General features: G+C 33.2%; 1 protein-coding gene across 10 annotated transcripts in view; it reads right to left on the bottom strand.

The window, feature by feature from the left end:
- Positions 1 to 25,001, bottom strand: part of LOC139511382 (retinoic acid receptor RXR-like) — a 79,239-nt gene that overhangs the window by 34,026 nt on the left and 20,212 nt on the right. For 3 of the 10 annotated variants that reach the window (XM_071298058.1, XM_071298061.1, XM_071298060.1), the window contains exon 1: positions 652 to 777. The exons of 1 other annotated variant lie outside the window; for it this stretch is intronic. In XM_071298058.1, the coding sequence (XP_071154159.1) occupies positions 652 to 748 (97 nt within the window). In that variant the 5' untranslated portion in view covers positions 749 to 777. Of the gene's footprint in view, positions 1 to 651; positions 778 to 20,283; positions 20,468 to 25,001 lie in introns of those variants that run through there. 6 more of the 10 variants (XR_011662014.1, XM_071298064.1, XM_071298059.1 and 3 more) reach the window with 6 other exon arrangements.

Here is a 25,001-nt window from a genome sequence, read left to right as displayed (position 1 = left end):
TTGATATTAAGACAATCTGATAAAGTACTCACAGTAATTGATATTTAGACAATCTTTGTAAGTACTAATAGCAATTGATACTAAGACAATCTGTACAAGTACTCACAGTAATTGATACTTAGACAATCTGCGTAAGATATCACAGTATTTGATACTAAGACAATCTGATAGTATTCACAGTAATTGATACAAAGACAATCTGATCACAGTAATTGATATTAAGACAATCTGTTTAGGTACTCACAGTAATTGATATTAAAACAATCTGATAAAGTACTCACAGTAATTGATAATAAGACAATCTGTTTATGTACTCACAGTAATTGATATTAAAACAATCTGATAAAGTACTCACAGTAATTGATATTAAGACAATCTGTTTATGTACTCACAGTAATTGATATTAAGACAATCTGTTTATGTACTCACAGTAATTGATATTAAGACAATCTGTTTATGTACTCACAGTAATTGATATTAAAACAATCTGATAAAGTACTCACATTAATTGATATTAAGACAATCTGTTTATGTACTCACAGTAATTGATATTAAGACACTCTGTTTATGTACTCACAGTAATTGATATTAAGACAATCTGTTTATGTACTCACAGTAATTGATATTAAGACAATCTGTTTATGTACTCACAGTAATTGACCATGTTTGAGATATCATTCACCTTTTCTGTAGACTTATCACCACATTCAATAGATAGGCAACATTTATTCTCTCGGTCGGAAATCATAGCTGACTGAAATTTGATGTGATTTGATATTACCGCAATAAAATCATAATTTTACGATCGGAATATAAACTATTGTGGGACAATGGAAAAGAAACACGTGACCATAGGTTTCCAATTTACATTTTAGTGATTGCTTCCAAAACGCAAATTTAAAAAAAAAATCTGTTAACTAAGTAACATTATTATCAAAAGTTTGCACGAGTTATTAATTTAAAGTTTCCTTTTATTAATGTACAATAACTATAAACTTCAAAATCATCGAAGTTTTGCTTGGATGATTCTTTTAAGTACAATCGCTTATATATATTTCATATTTGTAGTGTAAAAAGTTGATCTTGATTTTATCTATAGTTGATTCTTTCTAAAGTGCAAAATGAAAGACTTGCAATATATCATTTACATAAGGGGATGTGGTTGATTGCCAACGAGACAAATTTCCACTGGAGACCAAATGACGATTATATAACCAGTTATAGGGACCTGTACGGCCATCGACAATAAGTTAAAGCATAAACCCTATAGTTATCTTAATAAAATGTTCTACAGGACACACCTTGATACGACCTCAGAGATAGAGGCAAATATGAATACTACATTCAATCTCGATACAGCTCTGAATTTGAATTGTGATTAAATAGTTGAATGCTGTCTAAGAAATTTAAAATCTTAAATTGGACAATTACCTATTATGATCCAATATCCAAAATCTAAATGCATCGTTAGATTCAACATATATATATAAAAAAACTTTCTTCGTCAAAATGTTGGGTACCCCTTAGATTACACTGTAACTGATTAGTAAATGGCTACGTATCGTACATGACTGGGCCATTGAAACAGTTTAGCTGTCGATGTAATAGGTATTGTAATGATGTATTTATTTGTTATGTGTTTATGATAATGAAGATAACCTTTTCCTTTAAATGTATGCTAATGCCCATTGTTTGTCCATAATTGGAAATGTTACATATCAAAATAAAAATAATAAAAAATGCTATAGTAATCATATACGAGTTTGTACCAGGAAGTACAACATAAAACCCTCATAGTCATAGATACCAACCAGTCTGACTTAAACCAGCACCAACTATCCGCCTGAATTTAGTGGGGTCTGATTGAATCAGACTGTACAGATAACAGTTTATATTTTGACTTGTAGGCCTAGTCGTACTTTGTTTTTTTGTCGCAAAAAGATAAACTTTAAGATGACATTTGAAACAAACCGATATTTCAATCCAGGAGTAAGAAGAGTACTCACTGTAGGGAAGTTGGTAAAAAAAGATTATACATTAGAAGGCCATACCAGTGGGGTATTTTAAGAAGAAAATGGAACTGGTTTAATCCTTTATGCATTATAATCAACCCGAACTTTTTAAACTTTATTATCAATTCGGTAGATGTAAGAGTATTGGTAAAAATTGGTGATATATGTTCATTTTTCACCATCCTGTTCGTTCTGTTATGAACACAGACAAACTTTTAGACTTCAACAACACAACTCCATGACAGAGGAAAGTCGCGAACTGGAATATTAAGATATTAATGGGCGTTAAATATAAAAACTATTCTAATGTCTGACAAAAAGGTTACTCATGTGTAACAGAAATTAATATTAAATTGCCGTTCGTTCATTTACTTTTATATATTTCAAAAGGTTTATAAAACTTATACAGGCAAATTGATCAGAAAATTCAATTTATCCACTGGTCTACGCTACAGATGATTGTTCGCTTTCGCCATTCATTTTGAAAGCATTTTGTTTGTACGAATTTTGTAAAAACATCATTGCTGATTCAATCATAAACAAAAACACATTTGTACCATGCAATTAACACCCCTCCCCCTCAAAACCCCTTTTTACTTAGTTTAGTTCATGTACTTATTTGTAATTATCATGTAAGACGTGTTTACTTTTTATAATGTGACTAATATTACGATGTTGGCTTACTATGATATGAAAAACGGGTTTTAGAATATTACATAACATATTTGCTCTGTTTATCATTTTATAGTATACTTATTTATCAGTTTCTTTCTACAAGAAGGGCCAGAGGCAGATTTAGGGGGGGGGGCAGGGGCCCCGGGCCCCCCTTTTGGGAACAAATTTGGTTGTTTATATAGGGAATCACTGAAGCGTGACTGGAGCGGCCCCCCTCTCAGGTCAGTCAGTGGGCCCCCACTTATGAAAATTTCTGGATCCGCCACTGAGGGCAAGTGCATTTGCCAAAACATCTAAGATTCGGAGAGAGAAAAAAACAAGAAAAACAACTATACAAGCTAGAGCGCCTCACTAACAGTCTGACTCACTCACTTGCTTCATATTGAAATACAAGACAAACATAAAAGTTCGTAAATATTCATACATTATCGCTATTTGCAAATATGTTCCTCTTGTCCCAAGAATTTGTTCCGCTTACAATTTTTGACGTCATACAACAATCACTTTTCCACTGGTGCGTAAGATATTTTCTTATATGACTTTAAAAAAATATTACTGGAACTTATACATGTGATGTCCAGTAATGGCGGACAAATAGCGATAAGGTGTATTATAAAGAACCAGCCAATGGTTTCTGTCATATTGGCATTCTTATAGATCTTGTATTACAGTCAGTCGTTATTGTGTTAATAGTTTTACTATCAAAATTTATATTTTTCAAGATTAGAGGCAAATGATCGGACATTAGTTATTCAAAAATTCGTTTGTTATTGTAACGACTCATATATAAGATAAGATAAGATAAGACAAGAATCTTATTAATCTTATCAAGAACCCATAAAGGGCATCGTTTTACAACAATATTATGACAATATGCATATAAGGTCACGTTGGCATTTTTGTACATCATGTACAGCTGGTAATTTTTGTTGTTCACAGTTTCACCTTTTCTATCCAGAGGCGGATTTAGGGGGGGCAGGGGGCCCGGGCCCCCCTTTTTTGGAAAAAAAATTGGTTGCTCATATAGGGAATCACTGATACGTGACTGGAGCGCCCCCCCCCCCTTTTTAGGTCAGTCAGTGGGCCCCCTCTTATGAAAATTTCTGGATCCGCCACTGCTATCATTAATAATAACTTTCAAGGTAATAGAAACATCGTCCTTTAAGACATTAACTCCTTTGATCATTTTGGTGTTCACAGTTTCTTATCTATTATAGATTTCAGGGTCATAAGCAAAAACTCGGTGTAAATTAGCAAAACATCTGAGGTTATCTAAATGTTTTCGGACACTAATTAGTTGAAAAAGGTCTTGTACTGTCGTTTTTTTAGCTGTTTGCAATTTTTACCTATATAAAATTGAGAATGGAAATGGGGAATGTGTCAAAGAGACAACAACCCGACCAAATAAAAAACAACAGCAGAGGGTCACCAACAGGTCTTCAATGTAGCGAGAAATTCCCGCACCCGGAGGCGTCCTTCAACTGGCCCCCAAACAAACATACACTAGTCCAGTGATAATGAACGCCATACTAATTTCCAAATTTCCAAAAAATGCCTTACGTCCTATTTTATAGTTTACAAGATAAAAGGAAAAATATTGCCAATTAGTCACCATTTAGGACAATAACTCTTATATGGAGTCGTCCGATGGTTTTGGTTCTTTGTCATTTCTTAGATTTTGTATACCTAATTATTATTCTGTTTACAGTTCCTAACTATCTAACATTGTTTTTGATAATAGACAAGAATAAATAAATAATTAAAAGTAAATTCGTATTTTAAGGGCAATAACTCCTCCCAATGGGTTCCGACTTGATATCTGGTATTGCTGATAATTTTTGTCATTTAAGGTGTCTACATTTCTATTAAAGTATTCAAGATGATAGACAAAAACTTGAAAATTGATGTATAAAACATCTTTTAAAGACAAAAAAAAATCTTTCATGAATCATCTAATTACGGAAACAGGAAGTATAGTGTGATCAGTGTTGACATTTTGAGCGTGTTTGCTCAAATTTCCTCAATTGTTGTTTTGGAGATATAAGACAACTAATGGAGGTTACCAGTATGTCATATTTTAGATATATAAGACAACTAATGGAGGTTACCAGTATGTCATATTTTAGATATATAAGACAACTAATGGAGGTTACCAGTATGTCATATTCTAGATATATAAGACAACTAATGGAGGTTACCAGTATGTCATATTTTAGATATATAAGACAACTAATGGAGGTTACCAGTATGTCATATAAGACAACTAATGGAGGTTACCAGTATGTCATATAAGACAACTAAAGGTTACCAGTATGTCATATAAGACAACTAATGGAGGTTACCAGTATGTCATATAAGACAACTAATGGAGGTTACCAATATGTCATATAAGACAACTAATGGAGGTTACCCGTATGTCATATAAGACAACTAATGGAGGTTACCAATATGTCATATAAGACAACTAATGGAGGTTACCCGTATGTCATATAAGACAACTAATGGAGGTTACCCGTATGTCATATAAGACAACTAATGGAGGTTACCAGTATGTCATATATAAGACAACTAATGGAGGTTACCCGTATGTCATATAAGACAACTAATGGAGGTTACCAGTATGTCATATATAAGACAACTAATGGAGGTTACCAGTATGTCATATATAAGACAACTAATGGAGGTTACCCGTATGTCATATAAGACAACTAATGGAGGTTACCCGTATGTCATATAAGACAACTAATGGAGGTTACCCGTATGTCATATAAGACAACTAATGGAGGTTACCCGTATGTCATATAAGACAACTAATGGAGGTTACCAGTGTGTCATATAAGACAACTAATGGAGGTTACCAGTATGTCATATATAAGACAACTAATGGAGGTTACCCGTATGTCATATAAGACAACTAATGGAGGTTACCAGTATGTCATATATAAGACAACTAATGGAGGTTACCAGTATGTCATATATAAGACAACTAATGGAGGTTACCAGTATGTCATATAAGACAACTAATGGAGGTTACCCGTATGTCATATAAGACAACTAATGGAGGTTACCCGTATGTCATATAAGACAACTAATGGAGGTTACCCGTATGTCATATAAGACAACTAATGGAGGTTACCCGTATGTCATATAAGACAACTAATGGAGGTTACCAGTGTGTCATATAAGACAACTAATGGAGGTTACCAGTATGTCATATAAGACAACTAATGGAGGTTACCAGTATGTCATAAAAGACAACTAATGGAGGTTACCAGTATGTCATATAAGACAACTAATGGAGGTTACCAGTATGTCATATAAGACAACTAATGGAGGTTACCCGTATGTCATATAAGACAACTAATGGAGGTTACCCGTATGTCATATAAAACAACTAATGGAGGTTACCCGTATGTCATATAAGACAACTAATGGAGGTTACCAGTATGTCATATAAGACAACTAATGGAGGTTACCAGTATGTCATATCTTAGCAATGACGACTATATGTGTTAACTGACAAACTTTATACTACATACACTAAAAATCATTAACCCGTACTTTGGTTGAAGTTGGTTTAGTACAGAGGAGAAGATCTATCTTTGAAAACAATATTAAAAAATGAACAAGAAAAATAAGTTAAAAATCGTCATTTAAGTAACTCTAAAATTGGTCATCCAATCGTGTCTCCCCCTCCCTCTTTTCATTTTTGTAGATCCTGTTTTCTGATTATTCTTATTTGTGTATAATCTATACAGTTTCCACAGATGCACGGTCATCCAATTGTTTCGGTTTTTACAAAGCAAAATATACGGTCATTACATTATTATTACTGGAATCAAAAATAAAAACTTTTAACTTTTAAAATGCAATTATATGAGTACATTCATACAACTGCAAAATGTTTGTCATATAAACAGACAAATGCCGATAAAAAAGAATACACATTTAATACAAATAATATATAGAAATAAAATGAATAAATATCAAATCTGTTTTCTTTGAACAGTGCTTTTATTGCTAATATTACATAATGCGGTTAAATATTATACTAAATAAAAGACTACGTTTCAAACAGTTCCAACGATAGTCAATTTGTATAAGTTTTTAAATCTAGACTTATTTTTAATTGTATCAAGTGTGTTAAACATACTTTTAAAGAAAGAGGGAGGGAGGGACCGAGTTAAGATGAAAGAGTAATATCAAATTCAATTCAAAAGTATTTAGAAATTTGTTTAACACTTGATACAAGCTTTTTAAATACACGTGACGTATTATAATGTATGCAAAGGCATATATTGTTTTATAAATAAGGCAACATGAGTTTCTCAATATCCATAAGAAATATCTGTCACTTTGTAAGTCCTGGTTTTATCATATTGGAATTTTTAAATTTGCATATTTTTAATTAAATGTTCTTTAAGTACAACTCAACGTGTTACATCTAAACTAAAGGTGCACATGGGTGCACACATTCTTTACTCAACAATAACTGTCACAAATATGAATATTTATTATTAAGGTATACCAATTGTTAGTACAAAAATTAAAACATTATGGAGGTATCGAGTTTTTGTGAGTTCTATTTGATTGGACACATGGCGCCGACATGAACACAGTTTGGTAACATTGAGTTTCTCTGTTGGTATCAGATCCTACTACTAGTATGTCTCCTAACTTCGAAACTTATATTGACGACATGAACACAGTTTGGAAACATTGAGTTTCTCTGCTAGTATAAGATCCTACTACTTATTTTGTCTCCTAACTTCAAGACCTTATATCGACGAGATTGATACATCAATTCTTTTCATGTCTATGACTTAATTAAACGAGATTGGGTAAACGTTAGCGAGTCAGTAACCCAAAGAAACAAAAGCAAAATTCGAAGTTGAGTGTCTTTTAATAAAATTGAGATTCAAAGAGACAATAACCCGACCGTAGAACAGACAACATCCGAAGGTCACCAATGTACGGTTACGATCTCTGTCGTATACCGATCAACGTATTCAACTTCCAAAGAAACAAAAGCTAGGACAGGGAAGTTTAGCTTGTTTTAAGTATACGACTTTGACCCTTATCGTTTACCAACTAACGTATTCAACTTCCAAAGAAACAAAAACAAAAAAATCAGGCAGAGAAGTTTAGTCGGTTTTAATTCTAGGACTATGATGATGATTATGATCCCTAACGTTTACCAATTAACGTAAAATGTATTCAACTTCTATAGAAACAAAAGCCAGGCTGGAAAGTTAGACTGTTTTAGGTCCAAAAGTGTTACCTGTTGTATAGCCATTGTAATTAGATATAGGAAGATGTGGCATGAGTGCCAATGAGACAACTTTCCATCCAAATGACAATTTATAAAAGTAAACCATTATAGGTCAAGGTACGGCCTTCAACACGGAGCCTTGGCTCACATCGAACAACAAACTATAAAGGGCCCCAAAATTACTAGTGTAAAACCATTCAAACGGGAAAACCAACTGTCTAATCTATATGATGTTATCTTTTAATAGAAAATAAGCGCTTTGGGAAGTTAGTTTCAATTTAATAACATAAACTTATCCATGTTATATAGCAATTGAAATAAAAAAAAATAAAGAAGTTATTTTTGTTTTTATGTAAATAAATTATCACTGTTATTTAGAAATTGGAGCATAAGAACGTATTTTAAAAGCGAATTACGAAGTTTGATTAGTTTGAGTACAACAGTGATCTCTGTTTTAAGCAATTGAAGTACATAATTTCAAAAATAAATCTGTAAGATATGAAGTTTGTTTTGGAGGAAATATTTTTGGGAGATACATGTGCATATCGTATACAATTTTGAAGTACATAAAATACTTTTAACATTTCAAAAGCACAGTTTGCAAGCCTTAGATGATTGAAAAACCATTAAACACTACTAAGTGTTTGTATCTGTACTACAAATATAATATTCAAATGATGTCTCAAATTGATGAACAAATATATCAGTTTGTGAAGAGAGGAGAAATTTATAATAGCCCAATAATATTCACATATCCAATTAGGGGTAAGAAATTGTCAGCAAAAAATGAACAAAACGAGTATAACTGTACTAATGTATTCCTTGTTAACGGAAGACTGGTTTAAGAACTTTAAAGAAAGGGAAAAAAAACTTTAAAGTAATGACAGACGAATAATTATTCATCTGTAAAATCATAGATTAAAGAAATATCACTGCAACCTGTTGCATATGAAATAAACGGCGGACAACAAGTGCAATACGGTATTCAAAAGAGGATTACCTCCAGGTACATGGATGGATGCGTTTGGAAGTGATTACATTTTTATGTTCATTGACGAAGAAGCGTAACAACTGAATTAATGTCAAGCAAAACAGAGACATGACCAGTTTCTGTTCACCTGCTTTTATTTCAAATGTTAGACATTTAATTGTTGATAAATACAAATGAACTTGTTGGGAGGGGGCAATCAAAAGCATTTCGAGCGCTTTCAGGCAATTTGCATATAATGGGGTTACATGATAAACAGTTGGAAATTGAAGAACTTACTTCTATCACATAATTGAAAATATATAGGTGAAACTTGAAGACGATGATGTCCAAAAGCCAAAAGCGGGAACCAAGAGTACTATGTAATTGATTTCCAGTTGAAGATTAACGTAAAATATATCTTCATACTCAAAGCCTGCTTTGAAATATTTATTGTCTAAAAATAGAAAAATCTTAAATAAGCCCGTTTACTATCTGAAGAATGACATACCACACACTAGGCAAACATAAAAAAAATAATGTTAGAAAAAACATGTACAACTGTTAGAAAATATGAGATGTAGAAATAAACAAAACCATGAAATAAACGTATTAATCACACAAAGCAAATTATGCCTGTGGAATTGGGAACCACAACAATTCAATTCTTTATTTACACTCAGACACAAAATATGTGTTATATGAAGACAAATTACAAATCAAATACAATAAATGACAGAATAGACAGGTAACTATTAACAAAAGTGTAATTTCTAAAGATAATAAAACTTGTAAGATACATGCATCTTTCTAAACGAAGGTAGATAGTTTCTTAATAAATATAGCTAGATTATACAATAACTGACAGTGACACAATGACAGCATATTTTGCATTTTCAGTACAGATGGGTATGTTGTATAATATTTCGGTATATATTTCTTCCGAAGTTCAGTAATAGAACTATTATTACATACATATAAATAATGATATTCATCACCAATACATGATTCATTACATAAGGTACATATGCGATCTGTTCTAGCGATGTTGTACCATCTGCCAGTTTCCATATGATTTTTTAGGTTACATGTTCTCAGTTTTGAAATCCAGATTCTTTTATCCTCTGGAAGACGTAATAGATAATTTTCCAGACCAAACTGAGATTTAAATAACTTATAATATTCGCCACGAGACGAGTTATCAATATTACTGGACCACTGTTGGAGAAACTGATCTTGAATAATCTGTTTTGTAACGGGTTTGATAGTTGAATAATCAATGTATTGGTTGAAAAACATATAACCTAATCCTGAGTTGTCAAATATAGATTTTACAAATGACACCCATTTAAATTCACAAATACCATCAGCATGTATTTTGAAAATAAGCTTATACATAGAACTACTAAGTTTGTTTTCATTTTTAGCCATTCTACTCCAAAACGATAACATTCTTAATTTTACTTTAATTTCTAGTGGAAACCTTCCTTATTCTCCATATACCATAACATTTGGAGTACTTGATCTCACATTTAAAATTCTCTTGCAAAATTGTGGATGAACTTTTTCAATTATATCAATGTTTTCAAATCCCCATATTTCTGCTCCATACAATAAAATAGGTTCGACAAGATAATCAAACAATTTAAGTTTGCGACTGTTCTACAAGCTTTTTCTTTGCACAAACAAATGACCCATTATAATTAAGCAAAAGACCAAGATATGTATAGCTATATACAATTTCAAGAGATGTACCATCAAGTTTAAAATCAAAATTCATTTTCGATTTTCTTTTGCTAAAAACCATCACTTTAGTTTTACCAATATTCACACTAAGTTTCCACATTTTACAATAGTTTTCAAAAACTTTAAGAGCATTTTACATTTCATCATAATTATCAGCAAAAATAACAGTGTCATCTGCAAACAACAAAACAAAAATAAATCGCTACTTTTATAAAGAAACCCAAATCTTGATTACAATTTACAAATCATACGAGGACAAAACACAATTATGATTACAAATAAAAAAACTATACACGGACAAAAAAGCATCATAATAACCAATAACAAACCGTTTATTAACTGTACATTGTTGAAGGTCGTACGGTGACCTATAGTTGTTAATTTCTGTGTCATTTGGTCTCTTGTGGAGAGTTGTCTAATTGGCAATCATACCACATCTTCTTTTTTATACATACAAGGACAAGACACAATAAAAAAAAACCATCAGGGACAAAACACAACAACCATGATTACAAATAACCTTTTATAAATTGGCAGTCAAAATAATGACCATAGTCATCATTAGAGTCCGCTGATCATATCGGCTAAAACATAATCATGGCTATTATCAAACATTAGAGACCGCTGATCATTTTAAAAGACGCAGACAAAATCATATCTGTAGTCAAACATTTGAGAGCGCTGATCATATAGGCACAGCCATATATCATAACCTTAATTAAACATAAGAGATAAGCGCTCCTATATATACAAGGGATCGCTGAACATTTAGGAACATACCAAATCCTGAGTATAGTCAAACATCACAGACCGCTCATACAGACAAAATTATAACCGCCGTTAGAAAAAAAAGAGACCGCTGACACATACAAAAGCATAATCGTATTCAAACATTAGATACCATTGATCATACATAAAAAAAAAGCATAACCAATTATAGTCAACCATTGGAAACTGCTACATGATCATATAAGCACAGACAAAAACATTTTCGTAGACAAACGTCGGAGACCGCTGATCCTCTAGGCAGAGACAAAATAGACCATTGGTCATATAGGCAGAGACAAAATAGACTATTGTTCATATACGCAGAGACAAAATAATGACCGTAGTCAAACATTAGAGATCGCTTATCATCTAGGTACAGACAAAATCATTACCTCAGTCAAATATTAAAGACCACTGATCATATAGGCACATACAAAATAATGAGCGTAGTCAAACTTTCAATAACGGTGATCATCTAGGCACAGACAACATCATGACCGTAGTCAAATATTAGAGACCGCTGACCATCTAGACACAGACAGAATCATGACCGTAGTCAAACATTAAAGTCCGCTGATCCTCTAGGCACAGACAAAATCTTGACCGTAGTCAAACATTCGTAACCGCTGATCATATAGGTGCAGACAAAATCATGACCATAGTCGAACATTCGAGACCGCTGATCATCTAGGCACAGATAAAATCATGAGCGTAGTCTAATAATCGAGACCGCTGATCATCTAGACACAGACAAAACCATAACTGTAGTCAAACATTAGATATAGCTGATCATCTAGGCACAGATAAAATCATGACCATAGTCAAACATCCGAGACCGCTGATCATCTAGACACAGACAAAATCATGACCGTAGTCAAGATTTGAGACCGCTGATCATCTAGGCACAGACAAAATCATGACCATAGTCAAACATTCGAGACCGCTGATCATCTAGGCACAGACAAAATCATGACCATAGTCAAACATTCGAGACCGCTGATCATCTAGGCACAGACAAAATCGTGACCATAGTCGAACATTAGAGACCGCTGATCATCTTGGCACAGACAAAATCATGACCATAGTCAAACATTCGAGACCGCTGATCATCTAGGCACAGACAAAATCATGACCATAGTCAAACATTCGAGACCGCTTATCATCTAGGCACAGACAAACTCATGAGCGTAGTCAAACATTCGAGACCGTTGATCATCTAGGCACAGACAAACTCATGACCGTAGTCAAACATTCGAGACCGCTGATCATAAAGGCGCAGACAAACTCATGACCGTAGTCAAACATTGGAGACCGTTGCCTTAACGAGCATATATTCATGACCGTAGTCAAACATTAAAGACCGCTTACCTTACAAGTATATAACCATGACCGTAGTCAACATTGGTGGGAGAACAGTGATCATTGTAAAATGCACCGAAAACACAGGATAATTACAAGCCGATAATCACTGAAAGAATAAAAACAACCTTGTGAACCATTATAACTATAGAGGGACAGAAATCATAAATATTCAAAAAAGAGCAAAAGTGGGATAGTTGATACACATAAATTGCGACCGGAAGAAACATCAACATCGTACATACATGAACTTAGCATTCTTAAAAAAATATCTCTTCAAGTGAAAGAACATGACAAAAATACTACATACCATATACACTGCTCATCTCATCCCTTTCTTGTGCAATTAAACGACTGGTGAATTGAATTTGATATTTTCTGTCAGGACTTTTCAAGACAGGAATATTTTCTTTGAAGACGTGACGATGAAAAACATTCATGTTTAGGGTAATCACAATATAACATGAGTGTACGAAAACTATGAGGTTTCAGTAGGAAGAACTACGTCAAAACTGTTTATCTATATTTTACCAAATATAGCCATAAAATAATATATGTCATGAAATTTAGCTAATGTGATAATTTTAATATTATTAAAATCTGAAGATGGATGGAAATGACATTTCGTTGTAAATGACATTGAAATGACTAACAATGGTTAAGGTCAATGTATAATGAATTATGCCACCCAATTTAATAACACACACAGTACTTGTAAATAAACATAATCTTATAAAAAATTCTGTTTGAATTACAGAAAAGCTGATTCAGATTTTAACGTGCCACATCCTTTTGTTTTTATATACAAGTAGTTCGCAAAATAACACGAGTCTGTAGATTTCCGAACATGTTATTCTGACTCTAATTCAACCAGTGTTTGTTCCTAATTGAAAAGCAGCAGTTTTAAATTTTCAAGTCTTTGGTTTGTCCAGACCGGGTACAGAACCACGACACCCTGACGAGCCTGTTACAAAGAGAGCACCGAGGCGAATGTAGCTTTTTGAAACAACATATAATCTTCATTTTAATCCCTCAACTCATAGGTATAAACATGGTAAAACGAAAGATTTAAATTTCAACAAAAAATTATATGTAACAAAAAATTACAATTTAAACCTTTTTTTTTTTTTTTTTATTAAAACACAGATAGATGAGATAAAAAAAAAGACATGTTCATTATTTTATAAAAATAAGGCCGTTAGTTTTTTTGTTTGAATTGTTTTACATTGTCATTTCGGGGCCTTTTATGGCTGACTATGCGGTATGGGCTTTGCTCATTGTTGAAGGCCGTACGATGACCTATAGTTGTTAATTTCTGTGTCATTTTGGTCTCTTGTGGAGAGTTTTCTCATTGGCAATCATACCACATCTTCTGTTTTATATGTGTTCAAATTCTGTTTGCATGTAACAGTACGTCAAAATAAAAGGTGTTAATTAATTTCCTTATGGCATTGTCCTTTTAATCTGCAGCATTAATCAAATCCATCCAAGAATATTTCACCATATTAGGTTAATAGCTAAAGTACTGATTTCACAATACTGAAATAATTATATGATAAAGCAAATCTCTTTGACGAGAAATTCAATTCTATGTATTGCAGAGCCAGGACCACTGTTGCCAGTGGGTTTTCAATTTGTTTTCAACCAACGAGTTTGAATATTCTTCTGGTATTTTTTGCCTCTCTTTTAAAAAGACAGACACACAATAAATAAAAAAGAAACTGTTCTATACAGGTGTACAATTTTCTCACACAATTAATCGGAAAGAATAAAAAAAACACACGCACACAAATGTGAAATAAATTAAGTCATAACACAACTTACGAAATGTACACAAAAACACATAAAAGCATTTAAGTTTTGAATAACCCCTTGATATGTTCCATCTAATTTTTATCCGAAAGACCCGCATGTAAACTAGCCAAATACCGGGTCTGAAACTATGTCGCTGCATACATTGGAATGAGGTAACATGTATAAAGAAGCAAGACGGATCACTTTCAGACCTAACTTCAATAGGAGCCAAGAAAAGTGTGACGAAACTTTCCCTTGTTCAATGACTATCGTAAAATTTCAAACTATTGGCGAGAAGGAAATGGCTATACGGCTGATGTCGAAAAAAGTTTACTCACTACAATTGAACATTGTCAAAGCTGCAGACCAAATATCAAATCATTCCCTTTCATAAAAGCCAAGAAAACTGTGACGAAATTTTTTCTTGTACAACTAATGCTGTAAAATTTCAAACCATCGACAAATAGGAAGTAACTACACAATAGATGTAAAAATTCTTTTCTCGCTACAAATCATCTTTATCAAGCGTCAGACCAATTAGTAAATCATTACCTTTCATAGAAGTCAAGAAAGTGTTCCTTCGGACGGACGGAAGGACGGACAGAGTCGAGCGATTACTAGACATTCCTCCACCTTCGGCGACACTAGTATAAAAAAAACCACACAAAATAACAAAAAAACTGGAACACAAATAGTCTGAAAAACAGCACTCGCACATAATTTATAAGAAGAATTCGTACTTACTATACAAATGTTTTGAACGTGTGTTTCTAAAGAAAATATTCATCGGATATTTTGTTCATTTCAACATTATTGACTAAACCCCTCGTAATTTGAAAAGACGTTTGCATTACCTAAAACACTTATATTCCGCTACATAGATGTCGTTTCTCAATGAATAATATTTCGTATTTTAGTTGTTTGTTGACTGGCTACGTTGATCGCACACATTCAACAGAACGGGCAAACAATTGTTTTGCTTTTTATTTATTATTCGAAACACTTAGATTTGTCTACCCCAGGCATAGATAGTCTTAGTAGTGTTTGGTATTTTCGGTTTTAATGTTCTTAAAAAATAAAAAACCAACACTTAATAAATTCGTTGCGTCCGAAGCGCTTTTCTGATATACTTTCATTGGCATCGCTCAAAGCCGAATATAAGAAAGACGATGAGTAAAGAACCGATTCATTTGAACTTCGTATTTTATTTAATTTGAACTGTTTTGATTCGAGCGTCACTGATGAGTATTTTGTTGACAAAAAAAAAGTGTATCTCGTATACCCAATTTCAAGTCAAGTCCTTTGTCATTAATGAAGGGTCTCGGAGATCAAGTGGTCTAAGCAGTTCAGACACTGTATCACTAGCCCATTACAATTGAGGTTTTGAATTCGAAACTAAGCATGTTTGAAGGTGCGTAGAACTTCTATCTTAATTTACAAGAATTGCTAGTTTTCTCAGAGCGCTCCGGCTTACTCCAACACAGTGAGTTAAACACAACAAAAAACCAATCGATCAAATGTGATGAGTTTTTACCCTTGGCATTAAAGCGCTTATAAAAAAAATTTAGATAGAGAAACTTTCATTATAAAATTTCAAAAAATCAAATTTCTACCCATCGAATGTGAAATTTGTGAAGGCAACGCATCTATCATTAGTATTATTGCCTAAATGTATAATGTTTCTAATTCAATTAAAATCTCTTTATAACTTGTTTTGTAAAGCTTGCAGAATAGAATTATTAATAAATGTTCTTACTTTTTCTTATCATATCTTTAATTATACACGGGCTTATAAACTCCATACTAAATCTCGATTATAAAATACATTTTATGAAATATGACAAATATTTATAAAGTACCAACAAATAATTTGGATTTCTGCATTAATAAATAAAAGATATATAATTCTTATGCAATATAAACAAGCTGTTGTATGCACGGCGTAAAAAAATGAATACAATTGCTATAAAATTTAATTTATTTTTCTATTTTTAGGTGTGAAATTGTTTATCATGGTTGATCAGTGGTTTTGAAAGCTTAATTTAGGTCAGATATTCAGATGTATGTGTTGGATTGTACGCAATTTTCACACACACATGTAGTTAATTGAACCAATTTAAATAAAAATAGCCATCTACTGTGAATTTAGTACTGTACACACGTATACTCATAGTTTGTTTAAAAAGGGGGAAATAATTGGGACCATAAAAAAATTATGTCAAATAAAACAAAAAAACACCATGATAGCTACATTCTAAAAGACAAACGACGTTCAACAATATCTTCACATAAAACTTAAGGATGAGCACAACGAATCATATAATAACAAGGAGTAGACTTTGGTGCCCTATGTAGTGATACAAGACTTGTTATTACTGCTAAAACCAAGAGATGAAAATATCATGTGGTTAGGAATCACACAAAATCAGACTTGCACAAGACTCATGTCTAACACTAAACAAGATTTCATTTTAAACGACGAGTGAATACAGTATCATGGAAAGATTATCAGGTTCTGCTCCCTTGGGTCATTCGTCGTGTTGCCAATCGCTGAAGAAAGAAAAATACACGGGACGAGCCGCATTCAATGATATCAAAAGAGAGGATGAGAAGATATTTCTATATGGGTATTGCTAACTTCTTCTTCTACTGCTCCTGTATGAAGTCTGTCTGATACGAATAAAGGAAATAACAGACAAGAAGAAATGCAATTGGTTCCCATAGTAAGATCAACTTTCTCCCGAAGGAAACATCCAGCAATTATAACACATATTTTTCCAACAAAATTTCAAGCATCGGAAGTTAGTTTGTTTGAATACAAGCTTTAAAAATTTGATCATAAGTTATAAAATCATAATTACACACAAATATTCAGCATTTAAGTTCACAGAAAATTCAAAGTATGGCATAAGACTTCAATAAATCTGAGACAACCAGCGAAAGACCATGAAGAAAAGAAAATTAGCGTAGACATCTACGCAGTTGAATCAATTTTCTTATGATTTAAGCAAAGAACAGGAGACATTGGTTAATAACACACAGATGGAGAACCATATAAAGCATTAAATCACAGCTGCTCGTCGTACTGACCAGTCTTTTATAAAATTAAAAGCACGTCTAGCGGAAACAAAAAATATAAGTCTGGTATCTTTGATAAGTTTCATTTAGTTAATCCATATAGCTAAACACTATAAGACACAGCGGATTCAACCCATAATATTCATTTACTAACACAGCTACGTCAACAAATAGGGAGGGATAATGGGGTTACAAGACATAACATACGCTTAGACACAACTAAGTCAACTCCCAATAGACACTACGACACAGCTGAGCAAACCCACAAACGTCATCAAGACTCAACTGAGTCAAATGATGATACAAACCAAGACACATTCTGATTCAACCATTAACAATCAGCTGGAAAAAAAAGTAAAATCACAAAAATACTGAGCTCCGAGAAATATTCAAAACGGAAAGTCCCTAATGAAATTGCAAAATGAAATAATAAAACACATCAAACGAATGGACAACAATTAACTGTCATATTCCTGACTTGGTACACCCGTAACAGATACTTAGTGACAACTACCAGACACTTACATACTTTTCCGACCCCATTCCGACCGGACATGGCTGCGCATTTATACAGCCCGCATAGCTAAACAGACGCATCTCTAGAGTTTTACAGTCAGAACGCGAGAAGTCAAAGGATGACCATAATTCTATACCCCCAGCCAATCAATCCGTGGAAAAGATAAGGCATATATGGGAAAACTTACAATACAAATAGACTGAACAGAGAAAACCGGGGTTAAGTTGAGACAATCCAAAAAGTAAGTAAGACCAAACTGACACATTTTAGGAATAGGCAAAACAAAAGTTGACAAATAAATTGCATTGAAAATTAAAAGACATTTTGAATTATTCATAATCAAAAAAGAATTTGATCTGCTCCGCGTAGAGCGTAATAATATTGCGTTATCAAACCCTGTACACAGTTAAAGTTTAATAGAATCGAAATAAATATATATGAAATTTTTTATTCAGCGGTTTCTATAAATATTGAATTCTCCTAAACATCATACTATCAAACTCTGGTTTCTTTTTTTACAAACTTTGCACCAACTAACATCTTTTAGATAGGTTATATTACAAAATTAAAGTACTCCAATAAGTGATTTATATCAATAAGATTAAACCCATATGAAAGGTCATTCTTCTACAATTTTGGCACTTTATTTCATTACATGATTTTAAATTATGAACAAAAAATTAAAACGCCTATTTAGAAATACGGAAATATTAAGTTACAGTAATTTTTGAGGCTGCAATAAAAACACGTACTTCCGACATGACTTCTACAAATGATGCGGTTCTTTATTCAATCAGCTTGCTCTTAACCGAGATATATTTTTAGATATATTTCAGTGAGCTCGTTAATCTGCAAGCATTTCTATTTTTAGATTTGGTGCGACAATCATATCAAGCATTTTGGAATCATAGGCATTTTTTTCAATTGAATTATTCAACTAGAATTTTGTATAAAATATATCAGAGACATATAATACATATATCAGGATATATTAAATATGTGTTAAATGAAATTATAACATTAATATCATGATTATTGCATGATATTTTTTTTTTATTAAAAACATAAATAAATAAATAAAAATAAATGAATGCATACATGAATTATTTTAGGAAACTATCTGATAAACAATAATATAAGTTGGAGATCACCTTAATATTTTTTTTTCTTTCAAATGCAGTATTTAAGCAAAAAGGGAGGCAATGAATCCCTTGCAACCAAAATTACAAGGCTGATAATTTAATGCACCAGACACCTTAGAAACTTACTAGCAGCGCTATAAAAATTAAAAGGCCAAATGAAATACAAAGTTGGGGAGCATTTAGGACCAATATACCCTTTAATAAAACTTTACAACATTTTAAATGATAATTAAATACCAGCATGGATCTTTGTGAAATTAATGTTTAGACAATATATAAAGTTTCACATTAGTTTATAAGTTCTTTTCGTTATCATTATGACCCTTTTCAATTAATCAAAATATAAAAAAATTGGAATGGAAATGGAGAACGTGTCAAAGAGACAACAACTCAACTAAAGAGTGAGTCAATCATTTTCATTTTTATTATAATTATTATTATTAGTAGTACTTTTATTTTATAATTATCTAGTATAGAAATCTGTGAAATATTATCACAGTTTACACGGGTTAAGCTTAAGTTACAATGATATTGAGATCACATGTGAACATCCGTTGTACCCACTTTAAGGAACATTTGGAATTGTCAAAACTACAATTTAAGTTTATGAACATAAAATTGAAAATAAAGTTTACATGAGAATCATACAAAATGAAAAAAAAAATCTTGGGTCAACTGTAGGTTTTCTTGCTATATCTTGCCACATAACCTACGTAATATATCAATAAAATAACATATATATTATTGCATTTGAACTCGTCAGGACTTTTATTTTTCTAATAATTTAAAGTTTATCTGGATGAGATTGCACACAATTTTAAATTGTAAATTGAATCAAAGTAAAAACTTAATTGATTTCAATATGCCATCCTGTGACATCTGGTGGCATCTACAATAGTAGGGTGTATCCAGTACAAGAAATATATATATGTATAAACAATGATGATACTGACCTGTGATCGAGGGGATATATAACCCATACAAACTACTTTCAGTCTCGGTTGATTTAAAATTCGCCACCATATTATTTTGCGGTTTCATAAAACAACTACTCAAGTATTAACTATCATCCGAAAATTCCCCGAATAGACAGAAGAAGAAAAAAAACAGTTAAGAAACATATCTTGATGTTTTCATTGGTTAGCTTTGACTCGAGGTCACACAGTACAAGTACTGTATGAAGTCGAATCTTGCTGTTTTCTATTTCGATCACAGCAAAAAATTAGAATAAGAGAAGAAAAAAATAAATGTTGACATTTTAATACTTTGTTTCTGTTTGATTAGAAATAAAACATGGGTTCTTAATAGGTAAGAAGCGCAAAAATGATATTTTAAAAGAAACTGCTTGATATATAGCGTGAGAAATCCTCTATACAGTTATATCATGTTACGAAGTAAGGCTGAGTCAGTACACATTCTTAGATATAAATACATCGAATGAGATGCACTCACTCACCCACAGAAGGCAATACAACACTCTTTACAATACACCGGTTTTACGCTATTCAACACAAATGCCAAAATCTAACCTAGAGGTCTCGTACGCAATTGTTAAACAAATTATTATTGATAGAAAACCCTATGATATCCCAAAAAAGTGTGGTGAAGTTTGTTATTAAACGCTAAAAATATCAATTAGATATTTAAATCTGACACTTTAAAGAATTAATCATATCAAATTGAGTGTCTCGAATATAAACTCGTTTCTTTAGAATACCACAGCTAAATGTCATCATCTATTTATTTATAAGGTAACAAATAAAGATAAAGATATTATATTACATTTCATTCTCATTTTATAATTGTAAATTCATAACCATTTACTGTGTAAACATATCTGATGTTACGCTTTATAAGAAGTATTTGGGGAACATCCTTTTTTGGATAATGGGTGTATCGTGATACGTTACAAAAATTCAAGCAACTTCATGTAAGACGATCACGTGGTGTTTATGTTCCCATTCGTTTGGGTTTTTATATAATCTTTTGATTTCGTGTGTATACGATGAAGGCTATTCCATTAATACGTGTCATACTTACTGAAATCAATTATAGAACTGCTAGATTGCACTTGGGGATAAACAGCGACCTAACTATTTCAATATGTTTTACTTTAATTACATACACAGAGTCATAGCAAGAGTGATAGTACCTCGAGGATAGTACTAAAAGCAAATAGAAATAAGAAGATGTGGTATGATTACCAATTATACAACTATCCATGCACGGTTGTCTCGTATATTACATAATAATGACCCGTCAGTTGATAGAATGCTAAAAGAAAGTGTAAACCATATAGTGACGCTTATTAAGCAGGATGATTGTATCTATGAGATGTCATTATGTCACAGACAACTAACACTATTAATTAAGATTGATAAGTTAACCGAAATATATCATAGTCCTGCATGGTTAGCAAAATACTCGACTACAATTTATAAAGAGGTTTGAAATTTTCTTAGATATATAACGCACAAAATTTATGCACCTGAATCAAAACAGACAAGATATTTCGATTTAAGCATGTGATAATTTAACCTTCTCAAGTCTGAAATATCTTAATATGTAGATGATATGTAGTTTCCTCAAAGTGATAAATAGCTTTGTCATTGTCAGCAACCAGTTCAATGAGAGAGAAAAAAAAACAATAGTTCTCGTATCTCTGTCTTTGTCAACAACAAGTTCCCTGATGATCACCTCTAGTTCGGCATCTCTATCTTTGTCAACCACAAGTTTCATGTGAATCATCACTAGTTCACGTATGTCTGCCATTGTCAACCAGAAGTTTCTTGAGGTAAACGCCTAGTTCGGGATCTCTGTCTTTGTCAACCACAAGTTTCCTGTGGATCACCCATAGTTCACGTATGTCTGCCATTGTCAACTGCAAGTTTCCTGAGGTACACCCCTAGTTCGGCATCTCAGTCTTTGTCAACAACAAGTTCCCTAAGGTTAACCTCTAGTTCACGTATGTCTGCCATTGTCAACCAGAGGTTTCCTGAGGATTACCCCTAGTTCGGCATCTCTGTCTCTTTCATTGTCAACAACCAGTGCCCTGATGATATAACATTAAGATCGAGTATCTTTGTCGTTTTCAACAATCAGTTCCCGATGATAACCCAAAGCTCACGTATGTCTGCCATTGTCAACCGCAATTTCCTTTAAGTTAACCCTAATTCGGTATATCTGCCATTGTCAACTGTCAGTTCCCGAGGATAACCCATAGTTCACGTATTTCTGCCATTGTCAACCACAAGTTTCTTGAGGTTTAACCCTTGTTCGTGTATCTCTGCCATTGTCAACAATCAGTTCCATGAGGATAATTCCTAAAAGAGGGACGAAAGATGCCAGAGGGACAGTCAAACTCATAAATCTAAAATAAACTGACAACGCCATGGCTAAAAATGAAAAAGACAAACAGACAAACAATATACACATGACACAACATAGGAAACTAAAGTAAAAACAACACGAACCCCACCAAAACTAGGGGTGATCTCAGGTTCTCCGGAAGGGTTAGCAAATCCTGCTCCACATGTGGCACCCGTCGTGTTGCTTATGTGATAACAAATCCGGTAAATAGTCTAATTCGGTAGGCACATTCATGAAAGGGAAGGGGATTGTAGTTACGACGTAAGGAACATATCCGATATCATTTGTGAAACGGTTATTCCATAACGATAAACCAACTCGTGATGGCGTCCGTAAAATTTACGAAGTGATGATTCCAACTTCACCATTTGGAACTCTTGATTTAATAGCTTCCTTGTGAGCAACAACTCTATATCAAGAAAATCATGATAGGAAATGCAAACACGGGAATACGTATCAATTGGGAGATATATATATACACCGTATTGAGGTACTTCTGGAATGTTGCCTCTTAGAAATGGAAAGTTCACAATTGGAAGGCTGAAATCACCGCCTTTGTCGTAAAGTTTTGCTTTCAACCGACCCTCATTGTCAATTTCTAGATGTAAGTAAAGATATGAGGCCGACTTAACTGTATCTGTTGTATCCTTTATCTCTAGTCCAATGGGATAGATGTGTTCAACATAGTCACCAAATTTTGAATTATTTAGTGAAAGAACATCATCTATATACTAGTAGCGGAAAGTAGAGTTAAAGGATATTGCAAATTTCTTATCTTTCTTTCTAAGAAGTTCCTGTATGAAGTCAGCCTCATATTAATAAAGAAACAATTCGACAAGAAGAGGGGCCCTTACTCTCACATCTCTGCCATTGTCAACAACCAGTTCCCGAAGGATAACCCATTGTTCGCGTGTATCTACCATTGTAAACAACAACTAGTTCCCGCCGGACAAGCTCTAGATCGTGTATCTCTGCTACTGTCCACAACCAGTTCCCGATGTACAAACCATTGTTTGGTATCTCTTCCATGGTCAACTATTTCCTGGAGGATAATCCACAACCAGATCCAGGGGAAAACCCTTATGTTGAGTATTTTTGTCATTGTCATCAACCAGATCCTTGATGATAACCCATAGTTTGCGTATCTCTGTTATTGTCAATAATCAGTTCCCTGAGGTCAACACTTAATAGCGCATCTTTACCCTTTTCGATACCCATATTTTTGTCAATTTGGATGGTTATTATGAAAATGTGTTTATTTACAGAAAAGGAGGTGGGTGATACCAATGAAACACTAAAAATTCAAATAAAGAATGACCCAGATTGCTTTGGAAAGGTATAAGCAGGTCTAATGTTTGTGCATACATTCAAATACTGAAATCAATTTATAGACTGCTAGATTACCCTTGGGGTTAAACATAAACTTAATTCACTGTGTTTTACTTTAATTACACACACAAATTTACAGCTACAGTTAAAGTACCAAAAGCAGACAAAAATAAGAAGATGTGGTATGATTACCAATAAGACAACTCTCCATGCACGGTTGTCTTGTATATTACATAATAGTGACCCGTCAGTTGATAGAATGCTTACAGTGTAAACCATATAGTGACGCTTATTAAGCAGGACTATTGTATCTATGGATGTCATTATGTGACAGACAACTAACACTGTTAATTAAGATAGATAAGTTAACCGAAATATGTCAAAGTCCTGCATGGTTAGCAAATGACTAGACTGCAATTTATACAGAGATTTGATTTCTTTTTTAGAAATATGACGCTTAAAATTCATGCACTGAAATCAAAACAAACTATAGGAGTATCGATTAGCATGACGTGATAATGTAACCTTCTCAAGTCGGAAACGTTTTTATATGTAGATAATATGTTTTATCATTGTGATGCCGATTTATTGCTTTGTCATTGTCAACAACCAGTTAAATGAAGAAAACCACTAGTTTGTGTATCTCTGCAATTGTCAACAACCAGTTCTCCCTGAGGATAAACCCTAGTTCCCATATCTCTACCATCGACCAGTTTCCGGAGGATAACTGCATAGCATGATTCGCGTATCTCTGTCATTGTCAACAACCAGTTCCCGGAGGATAACCCCTAGTTCCCATATCTTTACCATCGACCAGTTCCCTGAGGATAACTGCATAGCATGGTTCGCGTATCTCTGCCATTGTCAACAACCAGTTCCCGGAGGATAACCCCTAGTTCGCATATCTCTGCCATCGACCAGTTCCCGATGGATAACTACATAGCATGGTTTGCGTATCTCTGCCATCGTCAAC

The sequence above is a fragment of the Mytilus edulis genome, chromosome 2, assembly GCF_963676685.1.
Source record: "Mytilus edulis chromosome 2, xbMytEdul2.2, whole genome shotgun sequence".
In the NCBI taxonomy this organism is placed as follows: Eukaryota; Metazoa; Mollusca; class Bivalvia; order Mytilida; family Mytilidae; genus Mytilus; species Mytilus edulis.
This window is presented reverse-complemented; position numbering and strand designations above follow the sequence as displayed.